This window comes from Arvicanthis niloticus, chromosome 12 (assembly GCF_011762505.2).
Source record: "Arvicanthis niloticus isolate mArvNil1 chromosome 12, mArvNil1.pat.X, whole genome shotgun sequence".
Taxonomy (NCBI): Eukaryota; Metazoa; Chordata; class Mammalia; order Rodentia; family Muridae; genus Arvicanthis; species Arvicanthis niloticus.
This window is the reverse complement of record NC_047669.1, coordinates 76,730,370-76,751,556: the sequence shown is the minus strand read 5'-3', so window position 1 is coordinate 76,751,556 and position 21,187 is coordinate 76,730,370. Positions and strand designations below refer to the sequence as shown.

The 21,187-nt window shown below is 46.2% G+C and overlaps 1 protein-coding gene across 5 annotated transcripts in view; it reads left to right on the top strand.

Annotated features, from left to right (window-relative positions):
* Erg (ETS transcription factor ERG) overlaps positions 1-20,868 on the top strand; it is a 156,156-nt gene extending 135,288 nt beyond the window's left edge. For 4 of the 5 annotated variants that reach the window (XM_034515160.2, XM_034515161.2, XM_076943202.1 and 1 more), the window contains exons 5-10: positions 355-435; positions 2,161-2,232; positions 9,489-9,557; positions 10,158-10,214; positions 10,801-10,848; positions 18,821-20,868. In XM_034515160.2, coding sequence (XP_034371051.1) covers positions 355-435; positions 2,161-2,232; positions 9,489-9,557; positions 10,158-10,214; positions 10,801-10,848; positions 18,821-19,341 — 848 coding nt within the window. In that variant the 3' untranslated portion in view covers positions 19,342-20,868. The remainder of the gene's footprint in view (positions 1-354; positions 436-2,160; positions 2,233-9,488; positions 9,558-10,157; positions 10,215-10,800; positions 10,849-18,820) is intronic. The other variant, XM_034515162.2, reaches the window with a different exon arrangement.
* Positions 20,869-21,187: the final 319 nt, after the last annotated feature.

The following is a 21,187-nucleotide window of genomic DNA, read 5'->3' as shown; positions in this document are numbered from 1 at the left end:
TGCTGCATGATCTAATTCTGACAACTCCAAGCATGGTCTGAAAGTATCCCAAGTGCAAGCGGGTGGCGCATCTTCCTTGGTGGCATTGCCTGGCACCCATACACTTCTCTCCTGTGTGAGGTCATCCCATTTAGTGTTTAAGGTATTTCCTGTACCACAGGGTTTAGATGGTTCTGGCAGCCCCCATGCTAGGGCGGGAGATAGATATACATATACATATACATATACATATACATATACATATACATATACATATACATATACATATACATATACATATATATATATCCCTCTCTTCAGGAAGCTTGCTCTCCATCTCTTTATCTCAAGGCTGCTCTGTGTTTTGTTTTGCAGCTCCCCTTCCACATCTGACTTCCGATGACGTTGATAAGGCTTTACAAAACTCTCCACGGTTAATGCATGCTAGAAACACAGGTAATGCCAGCCCCTCCGGGCCCCAGGACACACTTAGGTTCCTATGTACAGGTGCATGCTTTAAAGTAAAACTCACAGGTTAGCGGTTAGAATGCAGATGCCGGAGTGAAGCCATCGGCTGTCTGAACACTTCCTGCTGTTTCCACCATAAACCCATAGGTTTCGAAAGGTTTTATTTATTTTTTAAACCAACTGCACAAGTTTAGTACTATTGTGATTCCCCAGCATGCCCCAGTGCACCAGTGTCATTGCCTATGGAGACCAAAGCTCCCTGGTATAAAGGGCCCCACAGACCTGTTGCTCTTCATCTGCCTGCCTACAGCGGTGTTTTCTAGGACTCCTTGGTATTTCACACACAGCTTAGGGTGTTGGAGTTGCCTTGGTTTTTAACTTCTGCACAGATTTGTATGTTTGCAAAGGGCAGTGGAAGGACTGTTTTATACTTTGTGCAAACCTGAGGGAAACTCTTCTGCCATGTTGGAGAATCCACAACTGGTCCCTGATCCAGCACCTGCCTTCCTGTCTCTAACTACAGGTTTTATCTACGATTGTGTCTATAGAGTGCCCGAGCCTCGCAGGGCTTGACAAGGCACTTGGCCCTGATTAACCTTCCCTTGATCTCTCTGTGTATTTGGGGTTCTCTGTGTATAAACGTGTTACACACGTTCCAAGTACACATCTACCTCGTGTCCTGATGGTGTCACTGGTGGATGCATGGCCACTTGCTGATCACCCACTGGATTAGCCAAGTTTCCTACCATGCCCTACCAGCCCCCAGCTAGGGAGGAAAGCAGCAAGAGCTGGGAAATCTCTTGTCCCTTGCAAGCAAGCGAGCCCAACCACAGGTCTCCCTGTCTGAGCAAGAGAGCAGCTTACCAGTCATTCTCCCTTTACTTCAAAATGTCCAACATCTTATGAGTTGAGCCTCAGTCTGCTTGTTTGTAATAAGTAGCCAGTTTGCCTTGGTCCTCAGTGTTCCAAACCAGTGTGCTTTTTTTTTTAACGTGATGTGAGGTGTTCTGAGCTCCTCCTTGATCTGTTTCGAACAGACGAATATGCTAATGGCCTTGTGGCCAAAGTTAACAAAGAACTTGGTACAGTCATCTCCTCTCAGGAAGCACCCCAGAGCCGCACAGGCTCTTAGGTTACACACATTTAGAAATTCTTTAACAGTAACTAAAAGTTCCGAAAAAGTTCAAAATTCATTGATTTTTTTTTTTATTATAGCTAAATATAAGGGCAATCAAAGGACAAGGATGATAAATTTCTAAAGGACTGAATGCCAAAGGGGAAATCTCCTAGTCTGGGGAGATGACCATTGATTTGAAGAAACTATGGAGAGCCGTGTATTTGAGTGGAGAGGTGGATTAATTTTTAATACATTCCATGTAGTCTTAGGCAAAGTACATATACTTCTTTCCAAGATCTGTCAAAACATTTTGTGCATTATATACAATTGGCAATAAATAAATACCTGTGCCACAGATATTAATAAACTAAGATTGCTGATGGGACACGGGTGAGGCTCTGTCAAAAAGCCCACAAAGAATTAATAAGTAAATACAGGATAATATTTAATGCACTAGGGAGATGCACCCATGGCTGAGCAGGGCTCCACTGAATTGTCAAGGTGCACCCCTGACATCGCAAGGCAAGGAGGCACTGTTGCTCAGGTCGGAGTCACCACGAGGGACCTTCACGCTTTGTCTTTCCTTTTGTCTGCAGGGGGTGCAGCTTTTATTTTCCCAAATACTTCAGTATATCCCGAAGCCACGCAAAGAATTACAACTAGGCCAGGTACGCTAACACCCCTGTGTGATTGCTTTACTGAGAGACTCCCAGATGCCCCGATTAGACCCAGGACCCCAGCCCGTGACCCCAGGAACATGTCCTGGACATGAAAGGCAGTGGATTATAGCCAGTCTTCTCTCTGCCCCTATTGAAGGGCAGCTGAGATTCAGAGGTGCTGCATTCAGAGACCACAGTAGAGGAGCCAAGCTGTGGAATCGGAAACAGATCGGGCCTTAAGTAGTAGTTTTGAGTATTTGAACCAATGCCTAGGATAGGAGCCCCTTGTGCTCTCAGTTAAGAGGAAGATTGATGTGCAGTCTGTCCTTTTGGGGTGAGAAAGCAATTCCCAAATTGTTAATGACTAATTCTCATCACTTCATGAGAAGCCATTTTTCAGAGAAGCATCTGGCATATATAATATTTATATCAGAGTCATACTTTACGTCTTATCCGGTGATTGAGTTAGGTAATTAATTTACATATCATTCACGAAAAAGAAAACATTTATCTAATGGCAGGCACAGAGTTGGTCTCTGGGAGTGGGAAGCTGAAGCAGACGCCAAGTGGTGTCGGTCTTCGGAAAGCTCGCTTGCACATTCCGCTAGGCTTGTGGGTTGGTGAAGTGCCTTGTCTGGGTCTGACATAGGGGAGCTGCAGTGAGCATGAAGGCTCACTGCATGAAGTTCTAGGAGATAACTTGTGTTAACTTGGGGCCAAGAGACAGCCAAGGACTTGTCAGTGTTTCATATGAAGCAGTAGGAGCTGGCAACTGAGGTCCTGTCTAGGGTCCAGAGACTTGGGTGTGGATGGAGTCAGGCTCACATGAACACAGTCAAGAAGCCTCTGGGAAACTAGCAAGATCCCAGAGGAAAAATGAGTGTTTTCCAGGGAGAGGACACTGTGAACTGGGGATATGTCACCCTGACACACCACCCCCCTCATGGGGACCATGACCTCCCTTTAAGTCAAATCTCCTCATGCTAGCCTGAACACTGGGGCGATCACAGTTCCAGGAAGTACACTGGATTTCCCAGACTCCTACCTTGGTCCAGCATGCGTGTTTTCCACAGCTCATGCCTCCCCTCCTTGACCTTTGAATGGCCAGACTGCATGAGTCTAGCTGGTCTGGTCCCAGGCTTGGGAGATCTTTCTTTCAAGGAAAATACAGTAGGGCTAGGAGCTGGCTAAATGGTGGCCACAGGGTCACTTCCTGGGCATCTTCACACCTCACCCCTGCTCCAAAGCCACCACAGTGATGTCGGGCTAGTGATCTGTGACCTGAGAAAGCCTGCTTTGTTGTTCCCAGAAACCATGAGAAATTGCCCCAAAGTCCTCTTAAGTCTTCTGTCATGTTAGAGCTCTATAAAGTAATGGACCAGACCCAGTGTGTGCCCCAAACTCAGCAGCCCCAAGAGTACCACCAGGAGCATTAAGAAAGAGGAGCAGAGGGACCCTCCATTTCCTGCACCAGAACTTGCTGAACATGCCACCTACACATGCATCTTGTGCCACACCAGGGAGCCTGTAAATGGGCATGAATGATTTGGGAACATTTAAAAAAAAAAATGCTTCTACCCAGAGCTAAAAATAAATAAAAGCTCCCTGAGGAACATCTGGCCTTTAAGATTAATTAGTCAATTTAAAAATTAAGTTTGTTTAAAGTCACCTCGGGAATGCTGCTGGCTGAGTTTCAAGGCCAGGGTGTGTGAGCCACTGTGGTAAACAGGTTGGCGAGACAGGACAGGGGACTCTGTCTGTAGCGCTCACAGGGTGGTGCTGTTACTGTCTAGGTTCATTTTCTTCACCAATTAAGAAATCAAAAGGCAGGGAGTGCTACTGGCAGCGGCAGCGAGGGAGGTCTCATACACAGCAGACAAAGAATCAGCCGACGGAGAAAGACTTTATCAGAGGCTAGGAAAGACTCCGAAAGGCACAGAGAGACAGCCCCTCTGCAGAGCAGGCAAGGAGGCTTCTTAGTCTGGTGACAAAGGCTGGTGTTCCTATTCCTTATGCATCCTTATCTACACTGTCTCTCTTAGCACTGTACACAGTGGCTGGTAAGTGCCCAGAGCTGACCCCAGAGCAAGCCGGACTCCTAGGTGATTAATTAGTCCATGTAGACTCCCTCCCAGTCTTTCCTATACTGGGGCTGTCTCACCACAGATTCCCTGCAAGAAAACCTGACAAGACTTCTTTATTTCCTGAGATATTAGAGATGGTCTTCTCATCCTTTCTGTGGGTTACCTCTGCTCACACTTGCTGGCCTCAAATCTTCCTGCCAGATGCTTCCTCCTCCCTCCTCGTCTCCTGTCCTTCTGCCTCCCATCACCCACATCTGAGATGCCACCCCAGTCTTTCCCTTTTAATGACCAGCATCTGCAAGGGGTTACTTATTCAAGGGCTGTGTGGCTGTCCTTCTGGCATCAGCTCAGGGTTAGGTAAGGCTGTCCAACCCTGTGGCCTTGCAGGTCGTGACCCATGGGCTCAGTTCCCCCTCCTGCCTTCCTGTCTGGTCCATCCCTTTCCACACTTGTTACTTTGTTTCCCAAAGTTCTAGACTGACACTGTAGCTTCTTCCTCTCACCTTCTTGAGTAAACATCTGGAGTGTCCCTCTGCTAGGATGCTGGGACATCACATCCTTGTGTTCTGTGGCTTGATAGTCATTCTTTCAGGATGCTGTCTGCATTTCTCAGGCTCTGTTACCCCAAAACTCTTCTCTCCAGCTCCTCTGGACAAACTGTTCTCCTCCTGAGTCATCTTTCGAAGCCACAGACCCTTAAGGTCTAAAGCTAAAGTGTCAAGAGCAGAGACAGGTGCTAGCCACATTGCCTTATAAGGTAGCATATGACCTTATGATATGCTACCCAGACTGTCCTCTTACGAGATGGTCACAGGAAATCTAGTCTAGTACCTGGGAGACATCATGTAGGCCATTCTGTCCCTCCTCTATGATAGCCATATAGATCAGTACAAGCCATGCATGGTACCAGAAGTAAGTAGAGCATGTAAGCTCTATACACAGCCTTAAGTAGAGTGTGAACTTGAAGCTAGTGCCTTTTGGGGGATTCCCCCATGGAACCTTGAAAGGAGATGCTACTGAACATGACTGAGCCATGTGAGCCCCCAGCTGCTGCACACCTCAGTCAGGTGCTATGTAAACCCAGACCTTAGCAGTTGGCTTATTCTTGGCTTGTCCCAAGTTCCTGAACAGCCCCAGAGATTTGCAAGCATAGTTAAAACCCCACAACCATCATCTACCGACACGCTCTCCATGTGTTTGATATAAACTTAAAGAAAAATTTAGAAAGATCTGGATAAAGAAGAGAATGCAGGTTAGTGACTCTAAGACTGGATCTAAAAATTCCTCTGTTTCCCAGAGCTTTATAGATTGGTTCCACACAGTAACTGCCTTCCTACTTTGTCTCTTTCATTAGCTTCAAGTGCATGAGAGGCCTGCCCATTCCTTCTGATCCCCTTCCTTCCCCCAAGGGATCACCAGAGACACCTTGTAGACATAGCGTAGGTTCTGCAGAATGAGGGAGAGTGCTTCAAGAGCCAAGTCCTGGTCCTTTAAAATGCAAGTGACTCTGGGGCGGCCACTGTAGATGGAAAGCCCCATCAGGAAGGGAGGCTTCGTCAGGATGATTCTCTGGTGCTTTAGAAAGAATGTGGTAGAAAGGTCTCATACAGAATCAGAAACGGATCCTAGCTCCCAGAAAGCTCACAGAGCTGCTGTGTGTGTGTCTACACCAGATGAGCTCTGCCTCTGTGCTTCCATATTGTTGTTTCCATATGAATCGTGGTATACACCGTACTTCTGTGGCCACCCCAAGCTGCCTCTGGGATTGCTTTAATAAGGCTCCTGTTTTTGCAATCGCTTTTGAGAGCTACAATAGCAGGGTGAATGCCAGCCAGAAAGTGGCCCCCCTGTGCACAAATGTGTGACAGAGATAGCTCAAAAGGAAAGAAGTGGACATTGAGTTGCTCACCAAAATCAAATGTAAGATATGTAATTTATTAAAAACCCTATGCCCTTCTATCAGAATTAGTAGCAAAGGTTCATGGGTAGTGATTGTCTTAGCAGTCAGGCGTAGATGTATATATGCAGTGCTGGCTCTGACACCACCCCGATTGTCCCTCATCCCCAGAAATGTCCAAGGTCAGCATTTCCCAAGGTCACCTCCCACGGGAGGGGGCTTTAGTATCACAGCGTGTGGCCGGTAGCTGATAAGGAAATATTGGCATAGACTCTCTTGAAAGCAAACAAGACCGGCGTATCTCCCAAGGCAGTGTGTTTGTGAACATGCTAATCACTGTCCAGGCAAACATCCCAAATACTTGGCTGAGGATTAGACTCAGCCGTCTGGTGGTTGTGATTTCCAAGGGAAGGGAGGAACATGGTTATCCATCTTTCCAAGGAGTTTGTGGATAAAGAGCTTCCAAACATTAGTTCTAGCATGATTATGTAGTGTCTTCTCCAGCCACACTTTATGACCTATGCTTTTCTGGGTGGCAGTTGACAAACTCTTAGCTCTCTGGTCCTTCTGCCTGTGTTCTTCCACCTCAGGCCCAGTAAGTCCCTCTAGAACCTTCCATGCTAGACAGTTATATATTTATAGGTATGTCTACCTAGTCTGGATAGCATTCCTGAAGTCATTATCTTTGAGAATTCTTAGAAGAGTCGTGGAAATCTTTCTGAGGTAGCTTTTGCTGACATTAGCATGTGTGTGAGTGGTTGGGGCCTCATCAAACCTCTGGCTTTAGTCTGTAAGTCCAGGGTAAGAGTCTGCATTCCCAGTCCTCATGCACATCTTTGGTTGATGCTCCACTGACTACACTTTAAGAAGCAGGGATCTAGGAGACATTCCTGTGATACCCCGACTTTCATTTGGGAATTGGGCCTTTGATGATGTGTCTGTGTACCCCTGAACCAAGTGGGAAACCTCACGTGCTGGCTATTCTGCCTAAAATTATTTCTGTAATAAAACTCTAGCTAATCACTTTTTGAAAAATAGATATTATTACATTTTATGTGTTTGGGGGATGGGTGTTTTAGGAATGTGACCTCAAGTGGAGGTCAGAGGCAGCTTAGCAGAGTTGACATTCTTCATCTACCATGCAGGTCCCAGCAATCAAACTCAGGTCATAAGACTTGGAAGCGAGCCTCTTTGCCCACTGAGCTATCTCACTGAATTCTTCCCAACCCCCACTTTTAGAAGGAAAACTGCAACAGGTTGACGATCTGTTTTCATAATGTTCCCAGAGATGTAAGAAAAAACTTAGTTGTAAATTGATCACAGTTACAGATCTCGTTCCCACATGCCCTCCCAACTCTAGAAAAACTGAAGGTCCCAGAGTACAGACATGCCCTTGAGAGGAGAGAGCAATGGCAGAGTTTTAAAAAGGAAAACTGCCGAACTCTCCGAAGCCCAGGAGGGTAGAATTTCACAGACCACACGAGTGGTGATGCTTCCAGCCAAACAGGCTGATTGAATTAGGCCTTTCTGCATTGGATTTCGTGCTGTTCTCTCTGGGATGGGAACATTGGAAGGGGACGCACATGATGCAACATAGTGGGGTCCTTTGAAAGCTGATTCATCAGATTGCCCATTTTAAATAAGGTTAAATGATTTGCTTAAAGAGAGACCCAAAATAACTGTACCACTCTGTCCTCTGAGTGAGAGGTCCACAGTCATCCCCTGGTGTTGGCAGAAGCAAGCCTCCTGGAGTATGGGGCTGCAGCTTTTGGGGCCTCTAGAGTGGCATTTGAGACTCTGAACTGAGACCCATCAACCAAGGAAGTTTTGTTTTTAAATTAATTTAATATTCTGCTTTTGTTGTGAGAAAGAGTCTGACCCTGCAGCCCAGACTGATCTTGAACTTAGGGTAATCCTCCTGCCTCAGCCTCCCAAGTGCCAGTATGCCCAGGTCTTTTTTGAGACAGCATCCCATGCAGCCCAGGATAGCTCAAAATTCTACATAACCAAGGAAGACTCTAAGCTGATTCTCCTGCCTCTACTTCCCAGATTTGGAATGGCTATGTAACAGAATTGCATGTAGCAAAAGCGCTCACATATCTATGGTTAATAAGAGTGGAAGAAACAATGCTTCTGGGATATGTTTATGAAAGAAAATTGAAGTGGCATAAATGCTTAGTTATTAGTGGCAGAAGCTACCCTGAGACCGCAGAGATGCAGTCATTAAATTTGCAAATGTGCTGAGAATCTGTGGCACAAGTGATGTGGTATATAAATACTTAGTGTGGCACGCGCTTGCACTCGGGGTCGCTGGTGATGTGTTGTAGGACGATTATTTCAGAAAGTCTTGAATTTTTTTATGCAATTCATCTTAGAGAGATACTAAATCTTCTTAGAAAATGAGAAAGAGGGGCCTTTTGCCTAGAAAAACAACTGGACCAATTAAGACCAACAATATAAATGGAGAAGATTATCAAGGGGAAATGAAGGGAAGTGCAGGGAAGCAGCTTGCTGGGGGATAAGGGAGCAGTTCTCATCTCTAAGAGAAGTGCAGAAGACAGGAGCATGAGTGTCACCACTGGGTTTGGGGTGATCCAGGCAAGAATCCATACCTTCACGGCCCTGTCGTGGGTTCTGGCTTGGACGAGTTCTGAAGATGATGAAAGCATAGACTTCAGTGGGTCCTAGGATAAGTCAGGCTGTGAAAGAGACGCTGTCCTGTGATCTTGATTTCTCCTCACAGGAAAAGGCTTTAGGAGAGTCCACAGAAAGGGCCAGAGAGATGGCTCAGCTGGTGAAGTGCTTGCAATGCAAGCATGGAGACCTGAGTGATCCCAAGTTTCCATGTCTGCACTCAGTGACATGTGTCTCGTCAGCTGAGCTAAATCAGTGAGTCCCAGATGAGCCCCAAAGCCCCAGTGACAAGAGCAGCTTCAAACAGCAAGGTGAATAGATGACAGTTAAGGACAGTGTCCAAGGTTGGCCTCTCTAGCCTCTACATGCATGCATAACTACATATCTACAATATATGTGTAACACACACAACACAGAGTCAGCAAGCAAGGTCTAGGAGAATCTACCAATGAGAGTCTTCAGCTAAATGGAGGAGAGAATTCTAGAAAACTAAACAATACAGCTACATGAAATATGCGAAGCGCAAACTATAGGTAAAACCCAAGTTGATATTTTTATCGCTTTTGAATTTTTATTCTGTTATTTATTCTAAGAAACAAATCTCTCATAGAAAGTAATTGGTTTTTAGTCCATGTATTTGTTTTTTACAGATTTACCTTACGAGCCTCCCAGGAGATCAGCCTGGACCGGCCACAGCCAACCCAACCCTCAGTCCAAAGGTACAGGCTCAGTCCAGTCTTGATCTGTATATCCCAAGGCAGGGGTGACTACAGGCAGGATAAAATATAATCTCAATAGTTCCAACATGTAGAGGGCCCCTTCCATTCATGATAAAACACATGTAATCTTTAAGCACAAGGAGTCTTTTTGTTTGAGATGTAACCTACTTTTATAATGAAAAGAAATATAATTCTCATTGTGGACAAAGTGGTTTCAGGAGATGAAACATACTGATGAGCTAATTGCTGATTTCCTTCCCTGTGGCTCTGCCTGGCTTTATAGTCTTCCCTGGCTTTAGTCTTCCCTGGCGCTTTCCCCATTCACCGTAGCCCTTGTAAGCTAGCTCAAGTTTCTTTTTATTGTGTTTAGAAGCAATGGCTACATTAGATTGTTTAAATCATTGGAAACATTTTAGAATGTTTATATTTGATTTCATTAGAGGGGGCGGTTTCTTCTTACCACAAATGCTTCTTGTAGAATAAGATTACTATCTTGACAGTTAATTGATTATAAAGTGAATGACATCAAAGATGTGTGGCCCAATCTGAATTGTTGCTAATTGTCTTTTTTTTTTTTTTAATTATTCTTGGATTTTTCAGCTGCTCAGCCATCTCCCTCTGCAGTGCCCAAAACTGAAGACCAGCGTCCTCAGTTAGGTGTGTTTCAGAAACCATCTTGGGAACCCTAAAAATGGTTACAGGCACAGACAGGAGTTTCTAAAACGTGTCCCCTTTAAAATGAACTTCATAACTGTTATGTATGTAAAATGAGTTCTAGACCAGTAGCTTCTCAGTTGGAAGGATTTTACTAAAATCCTGAGATTTTTACTAAAACTCCTCTAAAACCATTAAGTTGAACATGGGTGAATCATTCACTTTACATGAAGGCTGTGCCTTGGGGAACTGTGAATTCTGTTACTTTGACTATCAATGGTGTGCATCCTAATGTCAAGTCTGTCACGTCTAAGGTGAAAAGACAGTGGGATGCTGACCTTGAACACTCTGGCCTGGCCCTTATGGCCTCAGGTCCAACTTTGCCCCATTAAGATCCTGGGTTATAGGGACTGTGGTTGGTAGTGGGAATATCAGACCTCAAGGATGCTTCCAGCAAGAAATTCTTCTGAGGTCCTGTGTGATACCTTACCTTGTGTGGGAGGTAAAGGCAGGGATTTGGGGGGTAAGAACATTTTCACCTCTGTGCATAGTTCTGTCTGGCAGCCTGACTTATCTTCTTCAACCATAGATCCTTACCAGATCCTGGGACCCACCAGTAGCCGCCTTGCTAACCCAGGTGAGTCGTCACTTGTGATCTGCTATTCTACAGTTACTTTTGAATTTGGAACCATTTCAGAAACTTGTACTGATGAGAAACTTCTCCAACTAGAGAAACTTGGCTTTCAGCTCTCATCTCACTGGACTATTTTATTTACCTTCATAGAAAGAATGGATCCGGTTATAAATTAAGACTTTAGCTTAGCAAGGAAGATTATAACCTAATTGAATTTATAATGTTTCTCTGGGGTTAGTGCAACAAAGTAACAGCCTGAGTTCTGCTTAGTAACTTAGTAACTCTGTGGATTGGCTAGAGGCTGAAGGCCAGCAGGAGGAGGCTCCCGAGTTGTGAGGAAGGGATCCGCTCTGGTGGTTTCTAGATGGGCAGCATCTCCCTGTGCTTTCTTTATTGTCATTACTCTCTATGCTTCTCTGTCCAGACTTCCCTGTGTGTGTGTGTGTGTGTGTGTGTGTGTGTGTGTGTGTGTTTGCTCATGTATGTGGTAGTCAGAAGATAACCTTTGGTGTTAGGGTATCAATCCATCCACAATCCATCCATAATACCACACTATCTACCTCTTCTGCTTTAAAAGACAGGCTCTCTCATGCCTGGAATTCTGCAAGCAGGCTAGGCCAGCTGTCCAGTGAGCCCTGGGGATCTAACCTGTTTCTGCCTCATGACATGCTACTTGACTTGCTTGGCTTTTTGAATTCTCAGTTTTGAAGATCAGACTCAGACATCTCAGACTTTTCCAGTCACACTGGAATATGGGCTTCTTTGGTGGACCTAGTCTGTTTTGATCACCTCTGTGAAGTGCTTGTCTCTAAAACAAGGATTACTAGGAGCTACTAGGGATTCAGCTTTCAGTGTATGAATTTTAAGGGACAGGTTCCAACCTGTTACCAAGGAGATTCAATAACTGGTGTTTTAAAGGGATAATCTAATGGCCATCAGAGTCCAATTGTGGTCATCCATGATAATGTGTTTCTGAATCAGATGCAGGGAGAAAACAGGCTCTTAATACATACCTGGCCGTGACCCTACTTCACCTGTCCAAACAGGTCGGTGGGCGCCAGCTAGCTTGCTCTGTTTGTTAGCATTCAGATCAGAACCAGCTGCGCTGGCAGGAATCTCAGGGTGTTGTGGCATCTGCTTCATATTCTCAGCTGTAAATTCGATGCCAAGATGTCATAGCCACGCTGTAAGTACAGACTGGAATTTCTGTTTCACAAACCCCAAGCCAAACAGGGCTTGGAAAACACAAAAATGTAGATGCTCTCATCGTGTACATCCCCACGAGAAAATCCATACTCTGAGAATGTGAAATACCATCATTGTTGAGCAACCGAGCCTGCCATGAAATTGTGATTATTGCTGATTAATTCAGTAAACATGTTTTGAGCAGCCCTGCAAACGGGGAGACTTGTTTTTTGACATCATTTTAGCCCAGTGCATATATTGGGTACCAGCACCTTGTTTGCTTGTCACTCTGGGGTGATAGATACAGTTCACCTCAGGCACTGTCACCTAGTAGAGAGAAGGGCACAGGCAGATACAATGTTTCATAGCCCATGGAGTCATTCAGTGGCAGGACTTCCAAGGATCCCCCCACTTGTGATCCTCTCAGCCGCTCATGCGTAACCGTGTGGTTGCTGCTCTTATGCCCATCGTGGCTACAAGACTATGGAGACCGTCCTGTGCACAGAGTGCTCACTGTGTGGTTGCAAGGACTGAGTCTGAATCTCCAACACCGTATAAAAGTCAGATATGTAGGACGAATGTGTATTTCTGGTCCTCCTGTTGCAAGAGGGGAGGCAGAGCTGGGAGAATCCCCAAGAGCTCACTGGAACAGCTTGGCATATACAGCTGTGAAGAACAGATGCCACAGACAAGGTGCAAGGCGAGATGGACACCCAACGTCATTTTCTCTCATTTCCACAGGTGTGTCTGCACATGTGCACATGTGAATGCACGTGTGTGCGCACACACACATGAAGATTTTGCATGGCTGCTTTTGGTGGTGGTGATGATAACTAGGCTTTGGAAAGGCTTGTCTGATGGCACCATTCAGATTAGATTAGAAAGACACACTTGGAGGCTCCAGGCTCCGGGAACACCAGTCTTTGCCGGGAAATATCAAGCTGGAAGCTCACACTCCATGGAGCGCCCACTCACAGGGCGTGTTTACGCCTGAGGTTTCCGCCAGACTTTGCATGGCCCAGAACATTGTTATTTCTGTCCTATAGAAGAGGAGTCAGGGGCCCTGAGGTGTCAAGGAATTTTCCCTGGGTCACACTCAAATAGAAAGGAGGCTCAATCTGGGACCTGCTTTTGAAGTCTGATCTTGCTTTCCTTTTCTACACTTCTGGAAGAGAAGTTTGAAGGGAGAAGGGAAGCTTTGAGGAGCATGAGCCGTGGGCACTTTTATTTAGTTGTACAGCTGTTGAGGTTGGAGGGATGAGCCTGAGGAAGAGGAGGAAGAGGATAAGGCTTAAGAGCAAGAAGAGGAAGAAAAGGAAGGAAGGAAATCAGAAAGCTGCTTTAGGCAAACTAGAGCTCACTGGGAGAGAATTAAAGGGGCTGGCGCTGCATATCAGTAGATCGAGGAACAATTCACTAAACGTAAGCTTTTGTTCACCAAATACTGGAGCCTCTAGTTTCATAAAACAAGCACTAAAAACCGTAAGCAGCCACACAGGTCCTGATACAGTAACAGCGGGGGTCTTCTGTACTCTGCTCTCGTGTCTAGGTGTGTCTATACAGTAACAGCGAGGGTCTTCTGTACTCTGCTCTCGTGTCTAGGTGTTTCTATACAGTAACAGCAAGGGTCTTCTGTAATCTGCTCTCGTGTCTAGGTGTGTCTATACAGTAACAGCGAGGGTCTTCTGTACTCTGCTCTCGTGTCTAGGTGTTTCTATACAGTAACAGCGAGGGTCTTCTGTACTCTGCTCTCGTGTCTAGGTGTTTCTATACAGTAACAGCGAGGGTCTTCTGTACTCTGCTCTCGTGTCGAGGTGTGTCTATACAGTAACAGCGAGGGTCTTCTGTACTCTGCTCTCATGTCTAGGTGTTTCTATACAGTAACAGCGAGGGTCTTCTGTACTCTGCTCTCGTGTCTAGGTGTTTCTATACAGTAACAGCGAGGGTCTTCTGTACTCTGCTCTCATGTCTAGGTGTTTCTATACAGTAACAGCGAGGGTCTTCTGTACTCTGCTCTCGTGTCTAGGTGTTTCTATACAGTAACAGCGGGGTCTTCTCTACTCTGCTCTCGTGTCTAGGTGTGTCTCCCAGACTGAAACCAAGTAAAGACACTGCAGAATTGAAATGTACCTTGGACAAACTGGAATACATACGTGTGTGTGTGTGTGTGTGTTTGTGTATGTGTGTGTGTGTGTGTGTGTGTGTGTGTTTGTGTGTGTGTGTGTAAAGGGAATGCATTATTGGGTTTTTTCTGAGCATCATGTGGAACCTTCTTCAAAATATTTTTTTCCATTTTTAATGAAAAGACTTTTATGATACAATATGATTTTTTTTAAAAAAAGCCTATAAGCATATGTGTCCTGTGAGTTCAAGGGCACCATGATTATATGTAGGCCCCCTTAAAAGCCAGAAGAGGGTGTTGGGTCTCCTTGAACTGGAGTTATAGGTGGCTGTGAGCTGTTCCAGCATGGCTAAGGGAAGACCAGCCAATTCCTTTAACTACTGAGTCATTTATCACACACATGCCCTGAATGTGCATGCACAAGCTGATGTCAATGTGGGGACCTCCCCACATCTCCACCCCAAATATGCATCTGATGTGTGCTTTGAACACTTGCCTCTCCTGCTGAGAAAGGTGTGTCCTGGCATCCCTACCTCATGAATCAGTGAGGAGCCTCCAGCCCCCTACATTCCCGCAGAGCTGCCGATTGCTGAGCTCCTGGGATGGACTCCAAGTTCCTTCCTGTAGAACAGTTTCTCTTGAGTTCTGTCCGGTGGCTAGGCATTCCGTAAGATGATGCATCCAGCTCCTTTCGAAGGGACAGAGCCATTTCAGAGAAGATTTGTCAGTTGTTAGGGCATGAAAATCTGGTCCATTCAGGCAAGTGCCCAACAATTTGTAAGCCCAAGAGAGGACAGCCTAGGAAGGACCAGCAGGCTGCGGAGGCATCTGTAGGCACATGGCTTGAGTACTGGTCTATGTCGGACAAACAGTAGCCTGAAGTTTGACCTCTGCTGACCTTGGCATAAAAGTCCATCCTATCCTACACCCCTGTTTTTTCTAAGCACTCCAGTGAGTTAAACATGAATTACCAAGGATTAAACACACTGTCACATGTGAGCATCGACAATAGTGTCTAGCCCCAGTCAGCTTCGGAATGAATGTCCAATCTCGAAAACAAGCCCAACACAAGCTTCTGCCTGGCCAGTGTGGTAGTTCTGGATAGTCAATTGCTTTCGGCTACTTCCTGCCTGTCACTGAGAAAGACTGACTCTGGAATTACAGACGAGCCACTGTGCCTACCTGGTACCTATGTGGCTTCTATCTATCTCCAGTCCTCACATTTGTGTGGGACGAGCTCAAAAACTTGAGCTGTCTCCCAGCTACAATCTTGTCTTTTCTTACTGGTTTGGCTGGCGAGTGACCCCCTGACCCCCCAGTATACTTGTGTCAGGGTTCCACTTTGTATTCACAATGTGCCCCTGTATCACACCGTGAATGTTACCGTCCAGGCGGTCATGGCAATTTAATAAATTGCCTTTGAATTGTTGGTAAACAGTAGTTCTTTTAACTTACCTGGTGATGAGTTCTCAGTACCCCCACCCTCAGTACCCCTGAGAATTCTTGCTCGGTGAGGATGTGTGTGGCCTGAATGATTTGGAGGTCGACCCATTGCTTGCTGCTGTTTGTAGTGTTTACGTAAGCATTTGTTGGTTCCTACAGCTACTTTCCATTTTCACGTTCGGAGGCCAATGGAGTTTGCTTCTAGAGATCTTCTGGGGAGGCTTGGCAGGCTTGTCCTCAGCCCCGAGCCCTGTGTCTCCCTAGCTAATAAGTAAAACAGCCTAGGGCAACGTGAGCTCATCTGTCCTCCATGCTTTGAGCTCCCTGCCATGTATGTAGGGATTGCATGTTTTCTGGCTCTTCAGAAGCAAGGGAGAGAGGAGGCGCTCTCCCCCTGCCCCCCACCTCCCTCCTACACATGCTCATAAGGGAAGTGGCTGAGGGAGAGATTCCCAAAGACGATGCCAATGTTTGAACAGATACCAAGTGTTATTTGTTCTGTGTATTTGTACGAAACCTGTAGGGTGGCTCTCTCGCTGTGGGAGGAAGTTGACTCTAAATATTTATTTTCCAGCAACTGTCCATGTTTGGAGTGAGGCATATGTTAGACTGTTAAATCCAAAACCCACAGCTTCTCCTATTCCCAGGTCATCTGTGGAATTCTCTTCTCAAGTTTTAATCCTCAGGTTACAATGTATATACCAAAACCATATGGCTCTCTCATTCCGTCCTTTATGTTTTCCAATGCATATTAATGAGACGTGGGAGGCAGCAGCCGTCGACTGAGAACGGCTCACATGCGTCGCTCTGTGACAGCGTAGGCTGCCATTCCGACAAGCTACAAGCTGTTAATACATCACAAATGTGTCGCTTGACTGAAAACAACCCTTTCCATAACATCGTCGTCGGAAGAGGCTGACCTTTCTCACGGTGCTGTTAGATACACAGACATACGTTTCCATGAAGCCCGCGTAGGAACAGGGACTGGGCAGTGTACAGGGCAGGGGGCTGGTGGGAAGGGCCAGATAAAGTGAGTTCACAGCTGAGTTCCACATTCCATCAGTTCCCTGAATGAGTGACAGTCAAAGTTAATCTGATCATTGATCATATCTGTTATATTACTTATGATAATATAAAAGATAATCTTTCTGGTAATGAGGCCAAGGCCGTGTCCCTGGAGTCTTGGAAGAGAGATCTGCCTCCCACTCACTTTGAAACTAAAATACACGTCGCATAATTTCTTCCTCCTAGTACCCAACATAACTATCACTCGGGGCACAAACGCTAGACAGAACTGCAGTGTTCTGTAGTTCCCTCTGTCCATCTGGCCTGTAGTATCTAGGTGTGGATGTATGCTTGTCCAGCCAAGGGTAGCTCTCTGGAGAAGTGGGAAGGCAGAGGACAAAGCAGAGCAGCACAGGAGAGGCCTGGTGCAGAGCCCACCTATTCTCTGTGCAAACCCAAGATCCCCTGGAGCTGTGTAACATGGCGGCTAGAATGATATGCCCAGACTTCTCTGACGGAGAAGACGTGAGGGCCAGAGACATGGTTCAGTCAGTGAGGGCCAGAGACATGATTCAGTCAGTGAGGGCCAGAGACATAGTTCAGTCGGTCAGGTGCTTGTGTTACAAACACAAGCAAACAAACAAAAGAACAAATACAAAGACCTCAGTGTGGTTGTGAACAGTGATAACCCCAGTGGTGTGGGTATGCAGGCAGATGGATCTCTGTGCTCAGAGACCAGGCAGCCTAAGCATGGTAAACTCCAAGCCATCAAGAGAGCCTGTCTTAAAAAGCAAGGTAGGGCAACATAACCAAATGTCTATCTTACCTTTATATGCATGCACACACACACACACACACTCACACACATACCCATAGATGAACAAGTATACACACAGACACAGGCACATATATCCATACATCTACACACATGAACAAGCATGCACGTGTATACAGACACAAACATACACACACAGAGACACAGACACACATGCACACACAAACAAGTATATACATGTATATACACACAAGCACATACCCACACATCAACACACATGAACAAGCACATGCATGTGTACACAGACACAAACATGGGTGCAGGCACACACACACACACACACACACACACACACACACACACACACTGCTCATTTTGACCGAGCCAGGGTCTCTTTAATTTCAAAGAGTTCCACCATAGCCTGTTGTCTTTTAGAAACACTGAGGTACATGGGTCTCGGTCCTGGTGCATTTGGCCCAGGACTGGGAATGGGTGATCTTAGTTTGAAACACAGCCAGCTCTTTTTCCAAACTTCCTCATGTGGAGCAGGTCAATTCTGTCCTAGGAAAAGTTCTGACAGAATTGCCATCTGAGCGCACGCCAGATCTTCTGTTGGGAATAACAGTGTTTACTTCCATTCTCTATTTGCTTTTCCACAAACTTGTAGGTGTTCATTTCCTAAATCTGACTTTTGTTATTTTGTTTTACCCAGCCAATATAAATGGTGGCAGGCCATTATTGCCATCCACAGAATGACCTTTTTCCGCCTCACAAAATGGGAAAAAGTGGATCATTCATTCCCCTGAAAACAGCATGACCTGGGGGCTCTTTGAAGGATTTCAGAGTAGAAGGAAACCTGCCGAACTTTGCCCTGTGTGTGTTCTCCATGCACACGTGTGTGTGTGTGTGTGTGTGTGTGTGTGTGTGTGTGTGTGTGTGTGCATGGAGAACTTGGGTCTGTGAGGCCAGTGTGAGAGTGACCAGGGACTGGCATACGAGGTCCAGCATCCTGGAAGTGGAGCCAGAGATAAGGACACCCAAGTGATGGCTCCTTAAGTGTCTGTTCTCAAGAGGAAGCGGCATTGGGCAGGAGGAATTCTAAGCAGCCTCTCAGACTTCTTGAAGCTGAACCATCATGTGCTAGCCTGGTTCCTAAGCATCTGTGGGGCACAAGCAGCATTCAGAATCAGCGTGTCCTGTAGTCCCCTTCATCAGTGTGGTCTGGAATGTCTGGGTGTGGGGCATTTCCTGTTCAGTCAAGGTTCGCTCTCTAGATAAATGAGGAGCCAAGAGTCCGAAGTAGCAACAGCACAGAAGCAGACAGATGGGTCTGGGTTGGGGGAATAGACCTGGTCAGGAGGTTCACTCCTCAATGGTGGACTTCATTGAGGAGTGAACCTCCTGACCTTGATCCTCACTGGCTTTGTGTTCCTCCTGATGATTAGGTAGTGGCCAGATCCAGCTGTGGCAGTTCCTGCTCGAACTCCTGTCTGACAGCTCCAACTCCAACTGCATCACCTGGGAAGGCACCAACGGGGAGTTCAAGATGACAGACCCAGACGAGGTGGCTCGGCGCTGGGGGGAGCGAAAGAGCAAGCCCAACATGAACTATGACAAACTCAGCCGCGCCCTCCGCTACTACTACGACAAAAACATCATGACCAAGGTGCATGGGAAACGCTACGCCTACAAGTTTGACTTCCACGGGATCGCCCAGGCCCTGCAGCCCCACCCCCCTGAGTCATCCCTGTACAAGTACCCCTCCGACCTGCCGTACATGGGCTCCTATCACGCCCACCCCCAGAAGATGAACTTCGTGGCTCCCCACCCTCCAGCCCTCCCAGTCACCTCTTCCAGTTTCTTTGCTAGCCCGAACCCATACTGGAATTCACCAACTGGGGGCATCTACCCGAACACTAGGCTCCCAGCCGGCCATATGCCCTCTCACCTGGGTACCTACTACTAGAGACCAGATGGAGGCCTTTCCCAACAGTGTACAATCGCCTAGCGGTCGCCACAAACTCAGAGAACACAAATCAAAAGTGCCTCGTGAGGAATGGAAATGGTTGGCCAGAGCTGGGGAAGGAAGCCAGGGAAAGAAAACCAAAGACTCGCAGGGGAGGGTGGGCACCCCCCAAGTATTACTACAGAAATAGAAGAAGCTCAAAATAGACTGTACGTGGACATATAACCTGTGGTCCACCCTCGTCAAAGACATTGTATGTAGAGAAGCATGACCCATGAGAAAAACTCCCCGAGGAAGTGGCCTTAACTAGTGTACAAACTGTAGAGTGTGGGACTTTGCTTGTGCCTACCAGGATTCAGTGAAAGCAATAGAACAGTATCAGTCTTGGCCTAACACACCATGTATGATGTCATTTGAAGGGAAACTACCTGTGTTTGAAAACAAACCATATCAAAACCAAAGAAGAAGACAAAAATAAATAAATAAATGAGTAAATAAATGAATGAATGAATAAAATGGCAGCCCCCCCACAGACCACAATGGCTGTGGACTTTCTTGGCTGGCATTTGCTGTTTTCGTTGAAATCAGATTCATTCCATGTGATAGAGAGCTGACAGCTCTGTCAAACTGTGAAGCTGACCCAGGGACTCTTCTCCTTTTCAGTATTACCGGAAATGTGAGCCGTGTGGGTGGGCGGGGGATGTGCACGTTGTTGTGAGTATGGGATTATGGAATGGAGGAAGAGGTAGAGGAGGAGGGGGTGAGGGAGGAAGTAGAGGAGAAAGAGGAGGAGAGGAAGAGGAGGAAGAGGGAGAAGAGGGAGAAGAAGAGGGAGAAGAGGAGTGGGTAAGAAGAGGAGAGGAAGATGAGGGAGAGGAAGAGGAGGAGCAAGAGTAAAGGAATAGAAGGTAGCTGCTCAAGCCACCACAGCTGAATATAAGACATCTTGGGACCAAAGAGCATCAGTCAAGAGAGATGTTTGATACTGTCAGTGTTACAAGGACACAGATTTGTGGAGGACTGGAAGCAGTAGTATTCAGAACCAAAAATATGTCTCTTTGTGAAAAGGAAATCATAACTGGAATTGTCCGATATTTTAAAAAAAAAATCAGAACCTCAGCATTTGGTGGAGGCTTCGTCCTTCACGGGGGCCACTGAGAGGTGACCTTGGTAGCCACCTTGGTCAGAGACCACACAGGCATTGTGGGTAGGTGGGCTCCAGTTTTCCTTAATGAGTCGCGAACGCTGTGCGTTTGTCAGAACGAAGTCTACAAGTCAATGGTTTTTTTCTTCTTTTTATATAATAATTATATAACTTATGCATTTATACACTACGAGTTGACCTCGGCCAGCCAAAGACACACCACACACACACACACACACACACAAAAGAGACAATCAAACATATGATGTGGCCTTGAATTTTAACTCTGTAATGCTTAATGTTTACAATATGAAGTTACTAGTTCTTAGAATGCAGAATGTACGTTAATAAAAATGAGCTTGGCCTCTCGTGGCAAACCAGAATGGGAGTGGTCTCCGTCTGTGGGCGTGGTCTCCATTTGTGCTTCTTTGTTGATGAACAGTTGCCTAGCAGAAACTTTGCTGACTCTTAGGGGTTTGTGTTACAGTCTTAGTTTGTCCAAGAATATGGACAGATGAGTTATACAGATGGGGCATTATGCAAGCACACAAGCAGCATGGACCTCCTGACTCCCACGAGCTCTCTCTCATTTTCAAGCAATACAGAAAGAGCACAGGTTTCACCCAAGGGCCTCCATGATTGCTCAGAGCAGGTAAAGAGACCTCTACAGCTGAGGCTGTCACTGAGGAATTCCATTCTGCA